This window comes from Tachysurus fulvidraco, chromosome 15 (assembly GCF_022655615.1).
Source record: "Tachysurus fulvidraco isolate hzauxx_2018 chromosome 15, HZAU_PFXX_2.0, whole genome shotgun sequence".
Taxonomy (NCBI): Eukaryota; Metazoa; Chordata; class Actinopteri; order Siluriformes; family Bagridae; genus Tachysurus; species Tachysurus fulvidraco.
Window position 1 is genome coordinate 13,318,336 of NC_062532.1, and position 22,943 is coordinate 13,341,278.

The 22,943-nt window shown below is 37.3% G+C and overlaps 1 protein-coding gene across 2 annotated transcripts; it reads right to left on the reverse strand.

The window, feature by feature from the left end:
• Positions 1–3,283: 3,283 nt before the first annotated feature.
• Positions 3,284–22,710, reverse strand: si:ch73-281f12.4 (Ras-associating and dilute domain-containing protein-like). Of its 2 annotated transcripts, none has more exons than XM_047800579.1 (16): positions 22,089–22,710; positions 20,860–21,177; positions 20,300–20,535; positions 18,371–18,702; positions 15,677–16,348; positions 15,468–15,505; positions 15,024–15,205; positions 14,566–14,678; positions 11,965–12,184; positions 11,520–11,692; positions 9,348–9,492; positions 8,585–8,766; positions 8,109–8,488; positions 6,379–6,511; positions 4,729–4,868; positions 3,284–4,190 (listed from the first exon to the last, which is right to left on the reverse strand). In XM_047800579.1, exons 1-16 carry the CDS (start codon positions 22,304–22,306, stop codon positions 4,091–4,093), a joined length of 3,582 nt encoding a protein of 1,193 aa, XP_047656535.1. In that variant the 5' UTR covers positions 22,307–22,710; the 3' UTR covers positions 3,284–4,090. The 2 variants fall into 2 exon arrangements, with proteins under 2 accessions (XP_047656535.1, XP_026997180.2); XM_027141379.2 differs by having other exon boundaries at positions 6,379–6,509; positions 8,104–8,488; positions 22,089–22,708.
• Between the last annotated feature and the right edge of the window lie 233 nt (positions 22,711–22,943).

Consider the following 22,943-nt stretch of genomic DNA (forward strand, 5'->3'; position numbering starts at 1 on the left):
ATGATTTTAATGTGATATGTTTGTTGTTCATGTAACTGAATGTGTGACTGTTGTATATTTCATGTTCTTTTTACTCAGTTATACGGTGTTGGTGTTGATGTCTATATCAATGAATGCATTAAAAATATGTGAAAAAGAACCTCAGCCTTCGCAACGTGACTAAGGGCGGCATATGATGTAAATTCAGGTCATCAACAGTTTCATCCTGGTTTGCTGTTCTGCACTCAGAAACATCAGACTCATAATAAGACAGAAATTCCTCAGTGTAACACGTCTGAGGTTTGGGTAGAGAATAGGAAACTCCCAATAAAGTGTGCTTTATTATTTACTTTATTCCTTTGCACACACACACACACACACACACACACACACACACACACACACACACACACACACACACACACACACACACACACACACACACTCTCCTTTTTAATTCTCACCATAGGTTATTGAGACACAAAATGTTCAACCCCATGCAGAACATACAGAATGGGGGGCATTTCATTTTCATAGGGGGGCATTTCACTTTTATATGATCTTACATTCAACTGTATTTATTATAATTAATATAGACATGGTCAATATTTCAACAAAAAATCCATAAACAAAACTTCAACAAAACAATACTATTGTAAATAATAAAGTCTAAAAATTATTGAGTCTATAGTGAATAATAAAGCCTAGTTATATACAGTCGATACACTGTACACAATGAAGGGAAAATTGTAGGTACATCTACTTTGAAAGAATGTGCTGCATCCTGTTAACTTTCACCCGTCTTACACATCATGTTGTGATTAGAGGCCAATTATTTACTTTTTACATTCTGAAAATGACAGTAAAGACCTCTTTTAATTGATCAGCACATGCTCACAGACACTGCTATTGAATAGCAGCAAGTGCATCAGGTGGGCACACCTGGGGGGGTCCTAAGCAATTTTATTAAATTTATTTTGCACACATTTAGTCAATGTGTTTTGTCATTTCAGATGACCAGATAAAGGTAATGGGATTTGAGCTACGGTTTAGAGACCAATTTTAAACTCACAAAGAGAATATAATGAAGAAGCTTTCTTCAGAAAGTTCCTACCTAACCACCTCTAGAAGGAGCCACATACCTATCCATATCTATTTTTACTGGAATTTCATGTACTTCATTTGAACGCTATCAAATCAAGTCAAATTTTATCTGTCACATACACATACACACAGGGTACGACATGAAACTGTTCGGTATAAGAATAAAAAGGAATACAGGAATGCAGGAACTCTTTATACTTTCTATAGAAGCTGCTGTGTGAAGAAGGTTTCTCATCCATTCCTTTCCTTACTGGTTGTAGAGTTTGGATTCACTTTGTACTGTAGGTACTATTTCGGATCTTCGTTCTCTTACATCAGTAAACATTTTTCATTGGCAAATTTGTTTTCTATTGGATTTGGAATGTGTTTTGTTTTATTTTTATTGTTGGAATGCATTCAGACCTCAGAAAGCTAATTTTGCAAACTATTGTTGCAACTTGTGCCCTCAAAGGTACAATTTTATCCTTCAGACAATAGACATGGCAAAATCACCCTTAAATGACAGGTTCAGTGCTCTAAATAAGCAGACTTCAGTATATGACACAAGAGAAATAAGACAGAATGCAGACACACAACAGTTTTTTTGTTCAGGCCCCCATTTTTAAAATAAACTGTTAAGCAACTGCTTACTTTAATAGAGGAGTCAGAAGGAAAAAAGACTATATGTGAAATTACTAACATAAAATAAAATAAAATATCTTATACTTTTTAAGGTAATAGTTTTTAAACCACAGTTTTATAAATGATTTATGATTTAATCTCAAAAAAGAGAAATAAATGTTTAGATCTTTTTTTTTTTAGATTAGTCTGACATTGTAATTTTATGGATAACACCATCTCTTATTTGCACACCCACTTACAGTGCATAAGTAATTTTACTGCCAATAATATGATAATAATATGAATGCATTTAATTGTAATACATATGAGCTATTTTGTGTTCTATAATAGGTGTTAAAATTAGATATAAAATTCTATAAAATTTAAATAAACCAGAACTTGCATAGTAAAAACAAGATGCTTATAATAAATTGAATAATCATGGAATTTTTTGTTATACTTTTAGCTCTGAAAATGTTGTTAAAAAACTTATTTAGAGCCAAGAACAACAATTATGTCAGCTGTGCCAAAAATAATCAGTGAGTGATTAAAGATTTCTTTTCAAAAGTTGATTGATATATTTTGATATCATATTTATTCATGATCAGGGTCAAAGTGGACTCTGGGTCTATACTGGGAACACTGGGTGTGATCCAGGGCACCATGTACACATACATACACACTAACAACTAAGGATAAATTATAGGCAGTTCATGTTTTGGGAGGTGGGAAGAAAGCCACACAAAGGATGTGAGGAAAACATCTAAAATTCAGCACAAACAGAAACCCATGCTCTGGACAGAACAAGGTACAAATTTTTAAACAGAAATATTTATTTTTGATTTTTTTTATTCCCTGTACTAGGTATCAGGTTGCATTATCTGCTGTGCTGGACTGTGTATTACTATTGCATTGTATTTATTTATTTATTTATTTATTTTATGTTTGTTATGTTTATTATATTACCAGAGCACTTGCTAGAATCGTGAGTTTTCCAAATTGTTCGGAAATGTATACAAAATAGGAGGTTATAACTTTTGCGTTGGTTGGCGCTTGCCTTACAGTGTCTGACAGTCAGTAAATCTGGAGGCTATTACACACTTGCTTAAAAAAAGCTTTACATTTTAGGTTTCAGTATAGAATCAGAGTATAGCTCATTATTAACCACAAACCACTAGGCTGCTCAGTCTGATGCAGAAGAGCCACGTTGTGTAACAGGAGCTCCATGCCGAGAACGATGCAGTGGAAACCTCAGTGTTCTATAAATGGTTCAGCATAGAGACACACCCATGGTGCATTTTTCCTTTAGATCTCCACTGGAAGAGTGCAAGGCTTTATTCCGTATTTACCCTGCAGTGGACCATTGCTTTATTTCTGTCTAATTCATAAACCATCTCAGGGCTAAGTAGGTTCAGCAGAGTTGGGTGTTGTCCTCAGCAACAGCCTTTTTACTGAATGTAAACAGGCTATAAATTTTAAAAATGATAGTCTGAAATGACTGGAATTGCATTCCAAGACTATAACAGCGTTTAAGACTTTATGAACTAAACCACATAGCAGACTAGAAATCTGTTTATAAAAATGAGGCAGTCCACACACCTTAAAATAAGCAAAATATATTTTACATGTAAATATTACATAGAATAGAAAAGAATATAAATATACCATACAAACATACCATATCAGTAATGCTGATGTAACACTGTCTCTCTGGCATTGAGAAAACAATTATTGATCACTGAATGTGTCACATTATGATTATTAATGCCTGCTTAGAACAGACAAGACTAGATGGAAATTTGATCCATTGGCCTGGAGCATACCGAATAGAAATACTTTGCTCTGACCAGAACAAATCAATAATAGTACTTGATGCAAGCCAAGATTTTGATTAACATATACAGAACAAAAAATATAAAACAGTTTTCCACTGATATTACTGTAATATTGCATATACGTATTTAGGTTAAGTGTTTGGGTCACTGATGCTATAACAAGCAAACAAACAACATGATAAAATCTGAGCCATAGCCATTTCCAGAGAAACCTGAAATGTGTTGCATTTAATGCAGAAGACAAACAGATGCATACTGAATTAAATGAATGCAACAAACATTGGTTTTATGTCATTTGGTATGCATCTTTACAACCAAGTAGACATGATTACATCCACCGGAAGTCCAAACCTATAGAAAACCGGCCTTATTAAAGTCTTCGATAAATTTAAGTATTTTATTTATGACTATTCCTCTGATACTCCCAGTAAAAAACAAAACAACAACAAGAACAAAAAACAAGCCAGCAGCTACAAAAAGAGTAAAAGGTTTGATTCCCAGTCTGGAAGAACTGAAAGTCCAATAATTTGTCCTGAAAACCATCCGCGGAAACAGGACTGTCCCCAAACAGTTTAACATCTTGTGCTGAAGCTCCTGCCACTGCTACTGCCTTCAGTTTTGGCCACTAGGAACCGGAGAGAATCTCCTGATGTCCGGATGATCTCCCTACCACTAGGACAGAAAAGAGAAATGTAGATGAGAGCTACAGACAAACCTTTATAAAATAATGAAACCTCAGGCTAACACGTTTTTCTATATTTATTATTTTATAGCTTAGTTTTAATTTTGATAAGGATGAATGGCAAAAATACTGTGCAACAGGCCTATAGTGAATTGCAATTACAAACGGGAGTACATCTGTAAGCATGAATGATATTTATGTACGTTCTTCCTTAACTTAATATCTATTTATGTAATGTATACAAGAGTCTTGGCTCAGTCAAGATGAATTCTATCCAGCTTTTAATCAATTATAAGGTGAAAGTTAATTGAGTGTAAATTTCTCCTAGATCATACAAGTTGTTCATCTATTGAGCTATTTTAGTATCGAAAGTTAACCATTAACCTTTTAATCTTTCAGTATGGCAGCATAACTTGGATTGCAGTTGAGGCTACATTTATATGCTTGGTTTTTGATGCAACAATGTTCTGTGAAGATGCTTCCAATAACCAGTGTTGGCTAAGTAAATAAGTATGAGCATATACTCACGTCTGGTAATCCATGCCTACAAGACTGACTCCGTTCACAGCCAGAATACGATCACCAAGCCTGAGCTTCTGACACTGAGCAGCTGGTGATCCTGGCACTACTGACTTTATATAGATCCCATTCATCCCAAGTGGAGATTTCTAATGATAAACAACACAGAGCACAAACAGTTTAAATAAGAATCATCAGCAGGTCACATCACTGTCTCCATTATACTGCATGTGTCATTATACTGTATGACAAGAATGGGAAAGGCAGGGGAAAGGGAAAGGCAGGGGAGCACCTCAGGAGCCAACATTAGTAATTTCAAAAGATTCTTGGCAGGGCCAAAAAAAACCCATTTACCTCCTATTGAGCAATTTCCTCTAAAGCCTGACCCCTTGCACACTCTTCCATGTCACACACCTTCATCAGCATTCTCAAGCAGATTGGGTAAACTAAACATTTCAGCCTTCTGTATCTATACATACAGGAACTCTATTGCACCCTAATGCAAATTCTAATTTCAAAGAAATTCGAGCAGCTTTACAGAAGATAAACATCTCAAAGCAGCTTTACAGAAGATAAACATAGAACAAAAGGTTATTATAAAGAATAATATAAAGATTATTATAACACAAAATTCAAGATTGATATTAGATATATTTAAATGTGTTTGTATTTAAGCCGACAATTATATTTTAGGCACGGCAGCTGCTAAGCAGCCTCATTTAAACCAGAGCCATTAAAAATAATTCAAAGACTCAATGAGGATTAATGCTTCGTGTCTACGTGATTCCTGACCTACACTATATTGCTGAGATGCTGCTGTTCCCATTTGCTTCAACTTTGTTATTATACCACTAACAGTTGTCTGTGGAATATTTGGTAGTGGGGAAATTTCTAAAAGATTTCTAAAAGATTGCACAGGTGGCAACCAATCACAGTACCATGCTTGAATTCACTGAGCTCCTGAGAGCGACCCAAATGTTTGAAGAAGCAGTGTGCATGCCTAGGTGTTTGATTTTATACATCTTTGTAAATGGAAGGGATTAGAACACCTGACCTCAATGACTTGTAGGAGTGTCCAAAATTTTTTTTAAATAAATAAAATTCACATGAATATAATTTATAGGATAACAAGGCTCCAGGGTCCCTAATTGTACCAGTCCATAAAAAGATCTTATGACAATAAAATGATCCTGCAAGAACATCAAACCTAGATTTGGAAGGGTAAAATATAGGTTTGAAAAAAATGATTGAAAAGAAATTTTAAAAGAACTATTGAAAATGTATTCAGAATCAGTTAATCTAGGTCTGGTTTGCCAGACAGATATCCATATCCAGGAAAGCATCTAAAATCATCCCACTAATGGGGAGAACTCACTGTACAAAGATCTGTAGTTCAGACAGTACATTCAGACAGTCAATCCATCCACCTAATTTTAAATATAAATATATATTATTAAATATATTTTAAACTATAAACCAAAAATGAAAGGAAAAAAAAAATCAAAACAACACAAATTTTGTTGTTGAAGGTGATGTTATAAAATGTATAAAGTAGAACATGTAGCTAAGGACAAAATGGATAGGGATTAAATATGAAAGTTAAAAAAAAAAAGAAAAAAGAAATTTTTGAAAAAGATGAAAGTCAAAAAAAATTCTCACCAGTCCGTCCACCAGCGCTAGGCCAAAGCCATGAGGTCCTCTTGACACTTCTACTGTGAACACCTCATCTTCCTCGTCTTCATCCTCTTCTGTTTCTCTCACTCTGACTGTGTTTCCTCTTAGACCATTCTCTACACAGTAACAAAATCACAAATCGCTATGTTACAGTTCCTTCATGTGGTTTAGTCTTTTAAGTGGCAATGTGTAGGCTGTAATTTTAATGTATTGATTTAAGTGCTTTGATTATAAATGAAGGCCTTAATTTATGTCAAAAGACAGTTTAAAAAAAAAGTTTTAATTATTTTAGGTACAGCAGCTGCTTAGCGGCCACATTTTGGAGCCATTAAAACTAATGTCAGTCATGGGGCATTTCAGTAATCTTCCAATATTCAAACTGTCAATCACAATCTGCTCTTCCTCTTGATGCTCCACTGTGCTTCTGATTTGCCTCCCCTATCACAACCAATACAACAGCACCACAGCAGCAAAAGTAACACCCTCACATCCTCAAACTGTTCACACCGCAGACCAGGACCCCAAACAATGGCTGTCCGATTAAGATTCCATCCAGCAACTCGACTGTAAATTCCCATGACGCTTCATCCACTGCACTTTTCTCCCCTGACATCACCACCTCTCTGCAGATCTTATTCCAGATTATAAGATTAACCCTGCTACCATAATAGCTTTAACATGTTAGCAAGAAAATGCACTGCACAGTTACTGTACCTTTGATCAGTATGAGGAATCTAATATTAGTCTGTAAAGAGCAGACAATAGGTAAAAAAGCAGATAATTTGCACTATATTTATTTGAAGTGAATGGCACATTTAAAACAATAAAGGCAATAAGTACATATTAAGATTCTTTGTGAAAGATTACTGATGCATATTTTCCTCATCAGAGCTTAAAGCGCTCAAGAGCATGGATTAAAGATTAATGATTAATGCTGAAATGTGTGTTGTGAAGGAAGCCTATTTGAGTTTTCATGATCTGCTGAAAGTTTACGTCTGAGCTCCACTAAAGTGTCCCACAGAAAGAAACAATTCTGTATTAAATTTAGCAACACTATTAAAAATGTAATTACAAGAACAGCTGTACTAGATGTATTTATTCCAAATGCTGTGGAATAGAAAGGTCAGTTCAGGAATGTCTTGTGCAATCTCATCTTTAATCCTTCTTTAATGTGAGGGAATGCACTGAATCATAGAGGTGGAGAAGCTCAACCCATGGTGACAGGAGCTAGCTGGGCTTGTTCCTCATGTTCTTTGCCTTCTCAATAATAACACCAATCAGAGCCAGAGCACACAATACCCCACGTTTGCATCTATTCCACACATCTCTGCATGACCTCACCACTCTGGCTGCCAAAAACAATAGACCTGGGGAGGAGACTGCCCAACCTTTGAACTTGAAGAACACCCCACAGTGACAACATGCCTCAAGCATTCTCTTTCCAGTTCATCTGGACAACAATATAGCTGAAAGGAAAGTTTGAGAAATGATTCTTCAGGTAATTTATATTAATTGTTCACTCAGCAGAGGCCTGAAGTCAAGTCCTTGCTCATGTTTTCCTTCGACAGTACTTCTTCCCTACATCTGTAGGGCATGGATTTAAGAATCTGCAGTAACTGCCAGTCTTTTGAAGAGAATTTATAAGAGTGTTGTACATGGAATATGTTGCGTATACCTACTGTGTTTAAAGCCTATCAGATAATCTGTTACCTTTGGCATTTTGTGTGGCCTCTGCTTGTAGACTGGCCTCAAGTTCAGAGAGCTCCAGGCCTTGGGGTGTGTTGGGTGGGGTCAGAAGGCAGGACGGGTCCAAGGCCAAGCTCTTCTGTGAGTGCAGGTCTGTTTCCCCAGGTAGGCTGTTCTGAAGCTCCAGGTTCTTCAGCTTCTGAGACAAGAGTGCTTCACAGGAACCTAGAGCATTGTGAAAGCCCCTGAACTGAGGAGCTGAGGCAGACAAACACTGCTGTTGCTCTGCTATGTAATCACACTGAATGGTTGGTGAACTGATGGCTTTGGTGGACCCAAGGCACTCCACATCTGAGGTGGATGGGGAAGAATCTATTTGTGTAACTTCCATCTGGTCGGTGCTGTTGTTCTATTGAAACAAACAAATGTGAAAAACAGCTTCATTACAGTAAACAACTATAACCACAATCATGCCTAAATCCAGAAGAGATGGTATAAAAGGTACCCGCAGTTCTGGTTGTTGTTCATTTTGTATCTGGTTGATAGGGAGGCTGTCGATGAAGTCCTGTAGGCTCTTAAGGTGGGACAAGAAAGCAGGCTGTGTGATAGGCTTCCCCAGATCCAAGTGAAATGAATTGTTTGGTAGGATAAGTGGAGGATGATTGTCAAAACTCTCCAGAATTTCAGCTAGAAAAGAGATTTATAACCAATTAAAGATTGGGTTAAGTGCTGGCAGTACTCAATATTTATGTATGCATTTGTTTGTTTACTTACAATTATTTTAATATACAATAAAATATGTCTGTATAAGGCAATTGTCCTGTAGCTGTTGTTGCATTTATAAATATATTTACATATATATGACATATTTAAAACAAGCTATATGTAAAATGATGGGCAGGCATTACTCTATAAGCCAAAGTAAGCCTTACACAACAGACAAAAAATGAAACTAGGGAAAATTATAGTTTTCCTAACAAGATGCCAACATATATAAACAACATTGCAATTAAAGACTAGATGTTGGAAGTGCTCCAGGTCATCAAAGTGCTTAGTGTGCCACCCATACAGGACAATGACAGACTTGGAGTTAAGTTGTCAGTCAGCCAATGGAAAGAACAATCACATGGAAGAAAGAGTGAGAGAGCAAAGTACAGAAGAAATAAGATCCTTTTTGTTGGCTCTTGTAGATGCTCATTCCTCATCTTCGCTCAGTGTTCTAGTTCACATTGGAACAGGTGTGTTTCTGTGTGTTTTGTTGCACTCACAGGTTTGGAGGGCAGATACTGCCTCCTCTGGAGAAGGGGTCCAGCAGGAGGGACAGGCCCTAGTGGTGTTGTATTCTCTCAGCATATGGTGAAGTTGTGCTGGATTGAGATGAGGGAACTCTACTCTAAGAGACCCCCAGGATGTCTACATACAGACACATAAAATAACAAAAAGGAAATTAAAGGTTTCAAAAGTATTATACTTACTTAACACATACAAAAAAAAAAAAAAAAAAAAAAGAGAGAGAAAATGCCAAGCTTAATACAATTTCTAGTAGTTTAAGCAACATAAGTCATCTTGTGACAAATACTTGTATGCTCTTTGGTACCCTTTGTGCATTTATTGTAAAACAGAATGGCAGTATAATGAGAAAACACACACGTTACTACTTATCTGTAATCAACCAGACACTTTTCTTTGCTCATATACAGCTCACTAACACAAAGATACAAAAGAGATTGAGGTCACATCATGTTTTAGGGAGTGTTCAGTGGTCTGTGTTGAATATAAACAGACAGGGTGATGACTGGGGCACTTCAGAGAAGCAGAACAACTCTGGGAGGAGAAGTTGCCTTAACACTGCCAGCTCATCAGAGGTCTCTTGAGAAAAACTCCCTTTCACTTAAGCCAGTCAGCACACAGAGGGGAGGCTATTGTGAAGGAGCTTTAAAGACATGCTCTAATTTCCAAAATGTTGGTTTGTATATGACTACCTTCTTCTTCAGAGGAAGGTACATGGTAAATAATTGTACTTGACAAACGGTAAACAAAAAATGAGTGTACGGTTTGTGTTTCCCCTTGCCTGATATGAGAGCAGCTGTGTGGTTACTCTTTATATGCTGTGGTTTACAGTTGGGATTTGTGTAAAGAACGCTGTACTTTCTATTACATACATTACTATTGTTAAAAGAAGCACCAGCGAATCATTACTAATGCCAAAAATGGCAACAGATATGTAATACAGGTTTAGAAATATCATATGGGAAAAGGGTAAAGCATAATTGGTTGAGCACATTGTTGGATTATAGGCAAACCACAAAATGCCCAAGCTGCATGGGTGGAACACTTAAAGCCTGCCACCTAGCAACTGGCTCAGTCAACTCTTTTTTTTCTGAGCTCAGCAAATCGACTTCTGCTGATATGCAATGCTGGGTTATATCCAGTGAGCCATGATATGACCTAGATCAACTTCATCTAAAACAAACAGGTGCTCTGGCAAAGTAAATACACTACTAAATACAGCTACTGTATGTTACAATATACCAGATGTGAGCATACCAACATGTTTCACATTTAATACACTCAAGGTCAGTAACACTGTGAGCTCATTCATAAACCCTCCCTGGCACCTCTCTGACCTCACTTCCTCAGAGAAAATAAAGCAATTTGACAATCTCTGTAAATCTGTTACAACCCGGATGTGTCCTGTTGACACCTTATAACTTTTGTGTAATCCTATTAAAACAATCACTTAATATAGATGTGATCTGTGGTGTGAAAATGGAATGCTTCTTGACGTAACACACTTACACTGGATTATAATTTAGTCAGTGTCTCCAATAAGGCTCAGAGGGCGTATTTGACACCCCATCGTTCTTTCTTGTCAATTTTTATGCTAAACAAATTCCTGATAAATTAGCTGCATGAGCAATATATAATTATATTTACTCACAGAATTACTCACAACATGTGATCCAAGACTTTATGGAGAACTACACAAACTACATGCCACAGCACGCCTTCTAGAGTATAAGCCAGATGACGTCAATTTAAATGTCTTAGTTTTGGCACGTACACGTAGTATACACAGTGTGTTACAGTCATAAGGAAATAAATATGCCTGAACTTTGTCATAAGAAGTAACCGCACCATTATGTCATACTATATTGAATCTGACACCATAAGAGAGTCCCTTTGTTGGTGCTACATTGTCAGTGAAGCATGGCGCTATCTTTGTATATACAAGACACCTCAAGGGCATTACAGAAGTGTTTATAAAATGTAGTTCTGTCTGAGATCCTACAAAATGATCATTAGACAACAACCAGTCATTTTTGGTCATTTGCCCCCAGATAATGTACAAACTTAAAGAGCAAAGATTAATGCAGTTATAGTTTATTTAAGTTAAAAAAAAAAAACAATTCTGCAAAAGCAAGTGCATGAGGTCTGACCTGTAGTAAATTCTCCTTAGGGGTGGCCAGTAGGTTGACCGCTGAAGAGAGTTTCTGGAAAAACTCTGTTGACAGGTCACCCAAACCAATACTCTGGGTCCAGTCCATCAACAAATCTAGGTTGGCTCGTATCTGTACTCCTCTGGACCACTGGTAGAACCCAGCTCCTGAGCCTTTAAAAAGAAACAAATTCATAAGCAATCACTGATCACCATTCATTTAGACACATCTATTCACTGACTCACTTTGTTCACTTACCAAATTTCAAATAGTACCACTTTACTAATTCATTACTTTTATTTTAATTACGTTTTTCAATTCAAATGTATAATTTACTTAACATTAGTCTAAGTACTGCACATGAAACTCCAAATATCTAGTTATTACAGGTGCCTGTGCCTTCTGACTCTCTGTAATAGAATATCATGCACATGACAGCACGCACCTCTCTCCATAAGGATGTTGAAGAGGGAAGCATTGGTGAAGAAGAAGAGATATGCTAGGAGCTGTGAGGTTATGTCTGAGTGAACCTTGAAGGTGTTCAGCAGCTGTAATGCCTCCTTAAGAACATCCAGAACATTGCTTACACCCTCAGGTATGCGCATCTGTCCATTCTCAGAGAAAGGGTTACTATCTAGCAGTCCTGGTAGAACTGAATACAATCTCTGCAAAAAAAAAAACAACAACAAAAAAAACAACAAAGAAAAAAAACAAGAGAAGAATGAAGAATACAGTTTTAATGTTTGATCACACTATGATATAGAACGTCTGCCTTACAGATTCGTGTGCAAGTTGTTATTATAAAAATTATAATGTATTTGATATAAACCTGTGATTTGCCATGCAGCCAACACTAAAGTCAGAGCTGCTGTTAAATGGAAAATTAAATATTAAGAATGTAACAGCTCTGTGGTATAAAAATGATTATTTACGGTGAGCTGATGTCTGCTAATTTTTTTTCTGTATTATTAGCATCAAAGTTGTAAATGTATCAGTCAAAAAAAACAGAATACAAGCAATAAAAAATAAAACTGAAGATACCAGATAACACACTATCAGTATTGTCAGCAGTGCAGTATCATACAGAATCTACTCCAGGCATTGTATGTTCTATCAGAGCCCACAGGAAGCACGGCACAAGCAGACTTCCTTTCAGTGTACAGATTCGGGCGTCTCTGGAAAATGTCTCAGCCATGACTGTCCATTGTTACCGCCACACTAAAAATCTGGGGAGCTGACAAGATAAGATGCTACTCCCAGCCTCTTATACATACCCCACTGACCCACTGACTACATTCACAGATAAAAGATAATTGTCAAGATAGCAAATAATGCCTACAAAGATAAACAGACTAGACCATGGTGGCGTTTTTCATGCGGCAACAAAAGTGTTCGAAACTATGCAGGATTAATATGGTTCCTGTGGGAGGAAAATCTCAGAGTATACAGGAAACTTGAAGGGAAGTTCTGTGTTTAAACACAGGGGTATAGTACATTGTGGCTTGGCTTGGCCTGCAACAAGACCCATGAGTAAAGTTATGTTCCTGAGACCTTTTCATTTATTTTAATAGTCATGAATTCACTTTTGAACGCACTCTTGTCTGACCTGCTACAAAGCAAAGAATACTGAAACCGGAGAGGGTAAATCAGCCTGAAAGTGGCATAAACATTTTTAAAAACACAGCATCCTAATGATATATTTCAGAACCATGTTTTCTGTGAACCAGACAAGAACATTACATCACCACATTTTAGTCAGATTTATTCAGAAAGACAAGCCCGTGAAAAAATATGGGGACTCAAAGTGCTTTAATGAGTCAACAATTGAACTCACAATGACTCCACATTCCGCTTGTCCCTTGAAGCTTCATCTAGCACAAAGCCAGGATTAGCACACTACGTAATTTAAGGTAAAACAGTAAAAAGAAAAGAACGCGATATATAACATTATTTCATTGGAAATAATGATACAACTTCCTAACCTGTTATACAACTTCCTAAACCTGTTATTGGTGTTATCACCAAGCTGGACCTCTCTGACCAAAAAAAATGTTGCAATTATAACATGCTGCCAGCTAGTTTATAAATTCCAGCCCCACACCAGTTTTACTTGAGTTGTGAGTCACCATACAGCAACACCATATGGAAGCAGAAGTTATTTTCCTGAGCTATAACTGTTAAATATCGTCACAGCGAGGAGACCATTAACCACAAAGCACTCAGTTATATTTAAATCACTTTTAAATCACTACAGTTCCCTGTACTGGCTGTTTTGGTAACATCTGAAGCTTTCTTCCTGAGCAGGAAACAGACTGTGAGCTTAGGGCACTGTTGGGCTTTATGTTCACAGGCCACAGCTGCTTCCCCATTAACTGAAAAGCAGGGGACTGATGAGCCAATATGTCCTTCCTGTTCGCTCTCTCTATGTCACATGTCTCACCATGCAGAAGAGGACAGGCAGTACTGAAAAATCATTTCAACCACATTTGTATTAGAGTGGGGTGCACATGTACTGGCAGCATGTTAAAGTTATTCCAGGAAGCAGCTGGATAAGGTGGCTACATTAGCAAAACCAGCGTAGTATGTAAACTCATTGTAGTATGTAAACTCCATTGTCCTGTTAAGCAAGTGTTTCTCACTAAACAGTAGGTGCGGTGGTAAGCAGTGAACACCATGAAGCTGAGGTTTGTGGTCCTTATTGTTTAGACAGAACCAAATTCTACATACTATATAAGAATGTAGAAATATATATATAAAAGAACAATCATCCACTCATTATTGCCTGATTATTACTATATGCCTGAGCATATAGTAATCTATTTTTTGTTTAAAAACATGTGGAATTCAAGACACCATGAATTTGTGTTTGATTACAAGGAATGAGATAGACATAGTATATCCTTCTCTCGCTTTTTCTCACACAGAGCCTTTTTATCCAATTGGCTGTATGAGATTTAATAGAAATTAAGGTAAAATGGCAAATGGAAAGTTTCTAGGTCTATGTGAGAATGAATGTGCAAGTGTTTGTGTGTATGTGTGTGCTTACTCTTGTGAGATAATAGACAGTCTGTTGGAAAGTGAACATGATAACTTCCTCTATGACAGTCATGGCCTCCTCACTGGCAGTACGTATAGACAAGATCTCAGAATTTTTTAATTCTGTGAAGAGCAACAGGCATGTCATTAGTTTCGTATATAAAATTGCTACAGATTCAGATTAATTTAAGATTTCAAACAGAGTATTAGCAAAATAAGACCATTAATGCAACCAAAAGTGTTTTTTTATGCGTGTGATGTTAGTTCACCAGTCATGTTGTTTTATTATTTTTAGCATTACAGAAGGCTTTGTGCTTGTTTCATTAGATTAATTTAAAGTTTATAAGTTCATTCAACTTTAAAACATTTTAAGAAACCATGGACACCTTGGATTAATCAAGCCTGTTTTTTTAAGAATTACAAACTAACCAATGGACAATTTGTAACATTCAAATAACAAAAATGTACCTTTGTCTTGCTCTTCATCTTGCTGTGTCCATGGCAGGAGCAGGGGCACCTCGTGCTGAATGAAATGCAACAGTTCAATAGAGTTGGCCATCCATAGCACAAGCGGCTGCAGGCCTTGGATCAGCTCAGCCATGTTTAGCATACAAAACACCTCTGGCTCTGGCTGTCCATCTCCGGTGCCACTATAGCACAGAGCAAAAATAATATTTGCATACTCATAACACCAACATATTATAAACTACACAAGAAAAAACAAGATAAGTGTGTAGTGAAATTCTTCCTTGATAGTTAACATATATAAGAAGAGTGAGCTGTATATTGGATATAAATGCGGTAAAAAGAGGAAATGGCATAAAGGAACAGTTCCTGTGATTGCAGACGATTTTTAAAAAATCATTTTATGGCACCTTAACATTTTTGAAGCTTAAAAGGAAAGGTTCTCACTTCTCTGGCTGAAGCAATGCAAGCTCTTTTGTCCTCTCCTGTGAGGAAAAAGAAAAGAAAAGCTTTATTTACAATGTGTGTTAATGTGTTAACTGTTAATGCTTTATCATGAATCAATAACTTACAATAGAAAGCAAACAAATGCCATGTACAAGGTATAGTGGGATTTGTAATTTTTCTTGTACTTTCAAAATTAGATTTACACTCACCCACATGGCAAGCTGGATATGGTTTGCGATTTTCAGCAACAGCTTGCAGAAGTTCGACATTTCCCAGCAAGCAGCTGAATGCTGAATGCACAAACAGAACAGGAAGGCTTGAATAAGTTTGGGCTCTGGTCCTCTAGGGTCCACCATGGTGAGGATCTTTTCCAGCACCTGGTCCTCTTGGTGCAGTTCGTACGTAAGAGAAAGCACATGCTTGTCTGCGTCCTTCCAGAAGGCTGGGACCCTCCTGCTCTTCCTATGCCTTTTTACAGGGGAACCACAGGCATTACAGGGTGAGGCTGAAGCTTGAGGAGACAGTCTGGCCATCCATGTAGGAATGCACTGAACATCAGGCGCTGTGGGGTCTTTAAACATGAAGAGGTAATGCTGGCCCAAGCCTATTAGGTCACCTGGAAAGAGTTCAGCTTGGCCCTTTAACTGAACACCATTGTGGGTTACACAGCCTCCTTGGAGGGGCTTTAGTAGGGTTGTAGGTCTCCTGCCACCCTCAGCTTGGGTCCTGGGAACATCCAGGTGCTGTACACAGCAGTGTTGAGGAAGCACATCAGGGGCATAAAGGACCACATCCACCTTCAGCTGCTCTCCATCCTCACCGTGCCCTGCACATCTGCCAAACACACAGCTGTTTCCACTCATCAGGTAGATCACAAAGTCCTGTAGAGAACCAGATATACATATTTGTACAAAAAATACTTCAAAAAGTATATTGCCAGTGGACTTTAGACAACATGTGTCACATTACACAACACTTGTTCTTATGTATAGCTCCCCAGACTTTTTATCATTTCTTACACACAGAAGGCAGGTACTTTTATTTAACAGGTGAATTCATAAGAAAGGAATTTTCCAAGTAGATAGGACTTTTATTCTTAAATCATGTTTTATTTATTACTAGAATGTGAAAAAACGAGATTCCACCTTTAGTTTAAAGCGACATTTCCCTGAAAAGCAGAAGTCATGAATTCATTTTCTTGTGAAAATGGAAACAGTAAAACATGAAAACTATGGAAAGAGTGACAAAACAAATACAGGAGTGTCATAGCACTCTCATCATGTAGCTTAAAGAGTCCATACTAATTATAGATTTGTTTTTGCCTCAGCTGACCTCGGTTTAAGTACACAAGGCAGAGCTCTACCTGCAACAAAATTACAGGTAAGAGTTTGGCCTCATCCTTCTGGAATGCTAACTCTTGTTTACAGTAAGATCGGCCCTTAGACAATGTGCACACAGACATAATCATAACATAAATGAATTTAGCAAGGTCAAACACACTGTGGCAGGCATGAATACATCACCCATAACTGCTGTGTTAAAAAGTAACTCTGGCCAGACTGTGGTTCCCAGTTTAACAAACACTTATATCAACCCATACAAGCACACTAGCACACCCACACACCACTTTGCATACTCAGCAGCATTACCAATAAAGAACAAATTGTTCAGAGACAGTTTCCTTCTCCTAAAAATGGGCTTGACTACATTAAGGAAAATTTAGAAAACAGGTTGATCGAAACCACAAAGATAGTTAAGATTATACTATGAAGTTATTACTGCTTTTTATAGTTTAAACAACAAAGAGGAAGTAATGGAGTATTGTATATTGGCTTGCGGTGGGAAAATGTGTTTGTGCAGGTGCTTTATTATTCATTCTTTGGGAAACCTGTAATCTGTTAGATCTTGGCTTGAGATCCAACACATAGAGAACATTCTGTCATGAGCACTGCCAGAAGTCAGCTTGCTTTGTGTGCAAACAGAAATTATGGCAGGGGCTATTGTGACTCAAGCTGAGCTTTCCACCCCTGAGTGATAGGTGAAACCCACATTCCTTATACATGCCTGTTTGCCTCAGTTCATTCAGACATCACATGCGACACTCCCTCCCCCAGCTCAGTCATACAAGCAACAGAATCTCTTTATAAGGTACTCCTCACTTAATAAATGGAACATTCCACCCTGAAAATCTTTAAACTTGTTTACATGGCAATTTTGCTTCTAGTTGGTGCTGGTTGGTGTTATATTTTCATTATTCTTATTAGAAGATAGAGATAGCTATTCAGTGCAGTTGCACTGAGTTATATCACAGACAGCCCATCTACATAGAGATCTATGAAATGACAGAGATGATGGTACTTGGGTACTTGCATGAAAGTTAAAGTTTTGGAAGCTGATATGTTTGAGCATAGAGTACAGACGAGAGAGCTGGACAGGTGAAAGGAATAAATCATTGTTGCATTGCTCTTTCTAAGAAAATATTAATCACTGGTACCATTGGTGCAGCTAATCAAGCAGCATTATTAATATAGTACAAAGCATGTCAGTGAAAAAGGTACTAAATAAACCAAATAAATGTAAAATCAGAATTTCTTTTCAAATCAAACCTTGAATGTCATTACACATTATTACAGTTTATTCTAAAGATTAATAAGCAAGTCATTCAGAGTGGTCAAGTCATTTTTGCATGTTGCATTCAGAGTGGTCAAGGAATCTAAATGGTTGATGCTATGGTCAAAATCTTCATTTGTTCATGGTGATAGAAAACATTTTTCTAAGCTTGAGGGATTACTGCTATGGTTAAATGGAAACCTGATGGAACAATTGGCTACTTCTGAATAGCATCCATCAAACTTTCTGCACACTGAGAAAATGTGGTTTACAATGAAGAAGTGAAATCTTACTTGTCTGTGGCTGTAACCCTGAAGAAGTAGAAAGTAGGGAAAATCGAAAGGCGGGTGAATGGAGTATTGTGTGTTGTTGTCATCACTGCTTTCTGTCTCTTCCTTCTCTGTGATGAGGCAGCTTCTGTCCAAGTCAGCTTCGGCCTCAGGATCCTCCTGCAGAGTAGCTCCTTTATTAGCCCTGCTGGCCTCCTTACCCATGGCAGAGAGGTCCATATCACTTAGGCTCCTCCAGATACCAATGCTGTCCATGTTCCCACTACTCCCATCCACAAAGAGTGATGTGACCCTTGAATTGACTTTATGTAGATTCCGCATTCGGGCATTGAGGCCTAGAGACAAACATTGCAGACAGGCAAGAAAAGATTAGTTTCATAACAGTGGGTCTCCTTTCTAACAATGTGAAGAAAATCACTAGCTAAAACAACTTTTGGAATTATTTTAGACAAACTTGAGGTATGGGCCAGAATGTGGTAGAATACGATCAGATATAAATATTTGGAAATCAAACTAAAGCAACCTTATAGCATTAGTATATTTTATGCATTTTTTTTTTTTAGAAACTTCCTACAACAATAATGCCAGCATGAATGGGAGAAGTGCAGGAAGTCCATAAAAGACCTGTTCACTTCCACCTAATACAATTCACGTGTGAATGGGACAGACCAAACACAAACACCATTCAGCTTAACCCTGGGGCCATTAAGCACCATGGAATGTTCAGAGGCCATACTTTCACACTGAGGGTGTTATCAGCTGTGGAAGTGGGCGTCTGTCCACATTGTTGTGCACAGAGCCAGTGGTGACAGGCTCTGTGTCCCTGGACCCTGTTCCACCAGAGAGCCTAGAGAAAACCCTAAGTTCTGTGCCAAACAAAACAGGGATAAACATTCTCCAGAGTGCAGGAAACAAGCTCAGATGGAAAGGAAAACAAGCAGGCACTACACATGTTCTTGGTGGTCAGGCATAATGGGAAAGCCCAGGATAAAACCTATAGATCTGTCCCAATTATATACTTCTAAGAAAAACGCTTTGACCATACGTCCTGTTAAAACCTGGGACATGCATGGGTATTGGAATAATGAAATCAAACACTGAAATCGATATTCATTTGGTATTCTCTAAATACAGAGAAGGTCTGTGAGAATATATGAAAAAGAGAAGTCACATCAGGGAATATTATAATTATTAAAAGGATAATCATAATTAAAAACTAATATTGACTGAAATCAGGTTCAAGTGACATTGCAACCCTTCTGCAACACTTTTCCTGTGACTTGCATAGAACATTTATTATAACTTAATTATGTTAAGTTGATAAGTTATATAAATATCTGTACTGACCATTAGATTATTATTAACATGCATTATTATAAACATGTCTCACTATGATATTTCAAATATCTTGCCCAAAGTATAAACTGTAACCTTTAAAAGTCAGTGGTGGTTATAACATTCACAAAAGTTTAATTAGTAGACACCAGAGTAAGTGACATTACTGTACAGTTAGTGATTTAAACATTAAGCTGACATGCTTTAAAATCTTTGCTATGTGGTTTCCATATTCATTGTTGTTCCTTATTCAGGTAACACGTGACTTAGTCTGGAGGAATGTTGTGAATAATAAAACTAGATTATGCCATAGTAAAGATACTTATGTTCTCTCTACATTAATACACTCAACTTAATATCTGTGCATTAAACTTAACAGATATTAAAATCCCTATTTCAGACTTCAGACTATTCTAAACATTAACTAACATGGGAACAGTGGCAAAGAGGTTATAGTACTGCCAGAGGTCCACTGATGTTTATTAATCCTAATTTACTTACATTTATTTCTCTTATTTGTAATTTGCTGTATATAAATGCATATGCAATATTAATGGAATTGAATAAATGTATCAAAATCCTATTTTGGTGAATTACCTGCAGTAATTGTATCTCTGTCTTTGGCATTACGTTCTTCTATATTTAATCTTGTGTGGATCTCAAACCTTCTGCAAAATCCTTCCTTGGGTTTCCAAAGAGATTGTAGTATGAGTGGTTTCTCATTGTCACCAATAACCCGAAGACATTCTGTCTGCCACTGGTGGGCTATCCCAGTATGCCCAATCACATCACAGAGTACATATGCATCAGGATCTTCCTTTTCAAGGCAGTATCTATAAAAGAATAAAATCAATTAACTGATTACACTATAGAAAAAAAAGCAGCTAAAAGTTAATTCATTCATTCATCCATTAATCTTCAGTAATATCTTCCTGGGAAAATTGGATCCTGAGCCTATCGTGGGTGTAAGTTGGGAATACACTTGGATGAGACACTAGATTGTTGCAGGAGTGAAACCTGGGATGAAACCCAGATAGCCATGGGGAGAATTTGCCAAACTCCACTCATACAGCAACCCAAGCTAAGGGTCAATCTAGAAAGCTACTCAGGGTGGAATTTTCTCAATCAGTAATGTATAAAAGGATAGAAGTGTTTACCTCTCCAGGGCCTCTTTAACCAGCTCCTTGGCACTTGAACGATTCGTGGCCAGCACGCTCTTGTAATTAGTCCCTTGGCAGATGTCACTGCCAAATATTTTTAAGATCCCTGGTGCAGACAGTTGACTGGACAACTCAGTGGGGTCATCGTTCAGCTCTAGATTTCCTCCAAGGAGTCCAGGTTTGCTGTCTTGCAGCACTGGACTCCTGTTAAACACTGTGGCCAACTTGTTATTGTGGCGACGGATCTTACTTCTGGCTGGCTGCCTGACACCAGCACTCTCAGAAGATCGAGTTGTGCATTCAGACGTGTTGGATCTAAAAACCCAAGTGAGGCAGAAAGATAACCTTTAAGACATGCCACCATTGCACTATACTCATCTCCACATCCTCCAGAAAATTAAGTACAACATTTATTAAAAAACATTCCAAAGACAATGAACCAAAGACAGATTCCTTGGAACCATGAGCAGAACATTTATCCTTCAAAAGAACACTTTGTCTTTTATGCCAATAATGGAAAAAAATTGTTTAGATTTCAATAAATCTATGGTGTAAATATGAAGCAAAAAGCAACTGGACAGAAATCTTTCACTTTGCCCATCTTTGTATCCACAAAATTAGTAAACATATTTGTCAAATAAATGGACTAGGATAATGTAAGTAAAAAATGCTGCTTGTATCTATAGTATAAGTGTATTAGAAGTATAATGACTTAAGTGTATTAGAAGTGACTGATAAGTGTAATGACTTATAAGTGCATTGAAGTGTAATAACTATACGTGTAGTGACTTAAAAGTATCTTAGAAGTGTAGTGCCATACAAGTGTATTAGAAGTGTAGTGAATTAAGTGGATTAGAAGTGTAATGACTTATATTCTCATATTTATTCTTATATTCACGCAGAAAAGGTTCCCTTCTAAATAGTTTCTTACTCATGTTGTCTCAGAAAGAGCTTCCTTGCCACAATCACCTCGGGTTTGGCCATTGATAAATGAATAATTTAAGTCTGTGTGTAACGTTATTATTAAAAGTGCCATATAAATAAATGTAATTGTCTTGTCACACTAATATCTTGGTCCAGGACGACCAGAATTCTGAAGATGTGATCCCTCTTCTAACATAAACCTAGCTTAAAATTTTTAAAAGAGTTTTGCTCTGGTCTGCCAGCATTAATCTCAAGATTTAAGCAGGTTTAGATAAGAGTTGATCGTTTAAAGCATGACTTACTGTAGAGAGCCATTGCTGGGTTTCCTTCCCAGTGTCGCAAGCCGTTTTTTCGGGGACCGGATTAATAATCCAATGGGAAAACCGATTGCTTGCTTGTTAAATTGGTTGCTTCGCTCTTCAGAGATCATTTTCCTCACGACTGCATCTTCGTTTAGTAACTTGGAAAACTGTAGAAGGCTTCGAGGTGTAATAAATACGAACTCGACATAAATACACATTAAGATTCATTCGTTTGAAGATTCACACCGATTCGAGTGTATTTTCCATCTCGCCTGACAACTAAAGATGCTCCTTACTGCTCCCTTTCATTACATTAAAAAAACAAAAACAACACTTTTCTACTCAAGAATAAAGAATCCGGGTTGGTTATATCGGTCAATGTAAACTGAACTCGGTGTAAGAAGAAGTGAAGTCTTGGAGATTTCCGTTGAGAACTGAGCGTCTCTGTGTGAGCGCGTGAAGGCGTTTGAACGGTCGCGTGAAGAGCGCCAATCGCTAGCTCACACGATGACGTCACGTCCAAACAGGATGAGGCGAGTAAAAACCGGTTTAAATGACGGTATATAAAGTAAAACGAACAGAAACGTTATGTTCTGTTGAATACCAAACCAAAGATTAATAATGAAACTAGACAGGGATTAAATAACAGTGGAAATCTGGGCTGTTTTGCGGAAAAGGGAAGGGTGGGAAAGGATATCCTTTGACCTCGGTGGGAAAGAATGCAACAAATGCAAATAAATGTCATTCTTCATTTAGTCATAACTAAAAACAAATCATATCAATTCTACCAAGATCAACAGTTAGCGTTTACGTCTGTTAATATATGCAGTCACACGTAAAGAGCGCCACATGCTG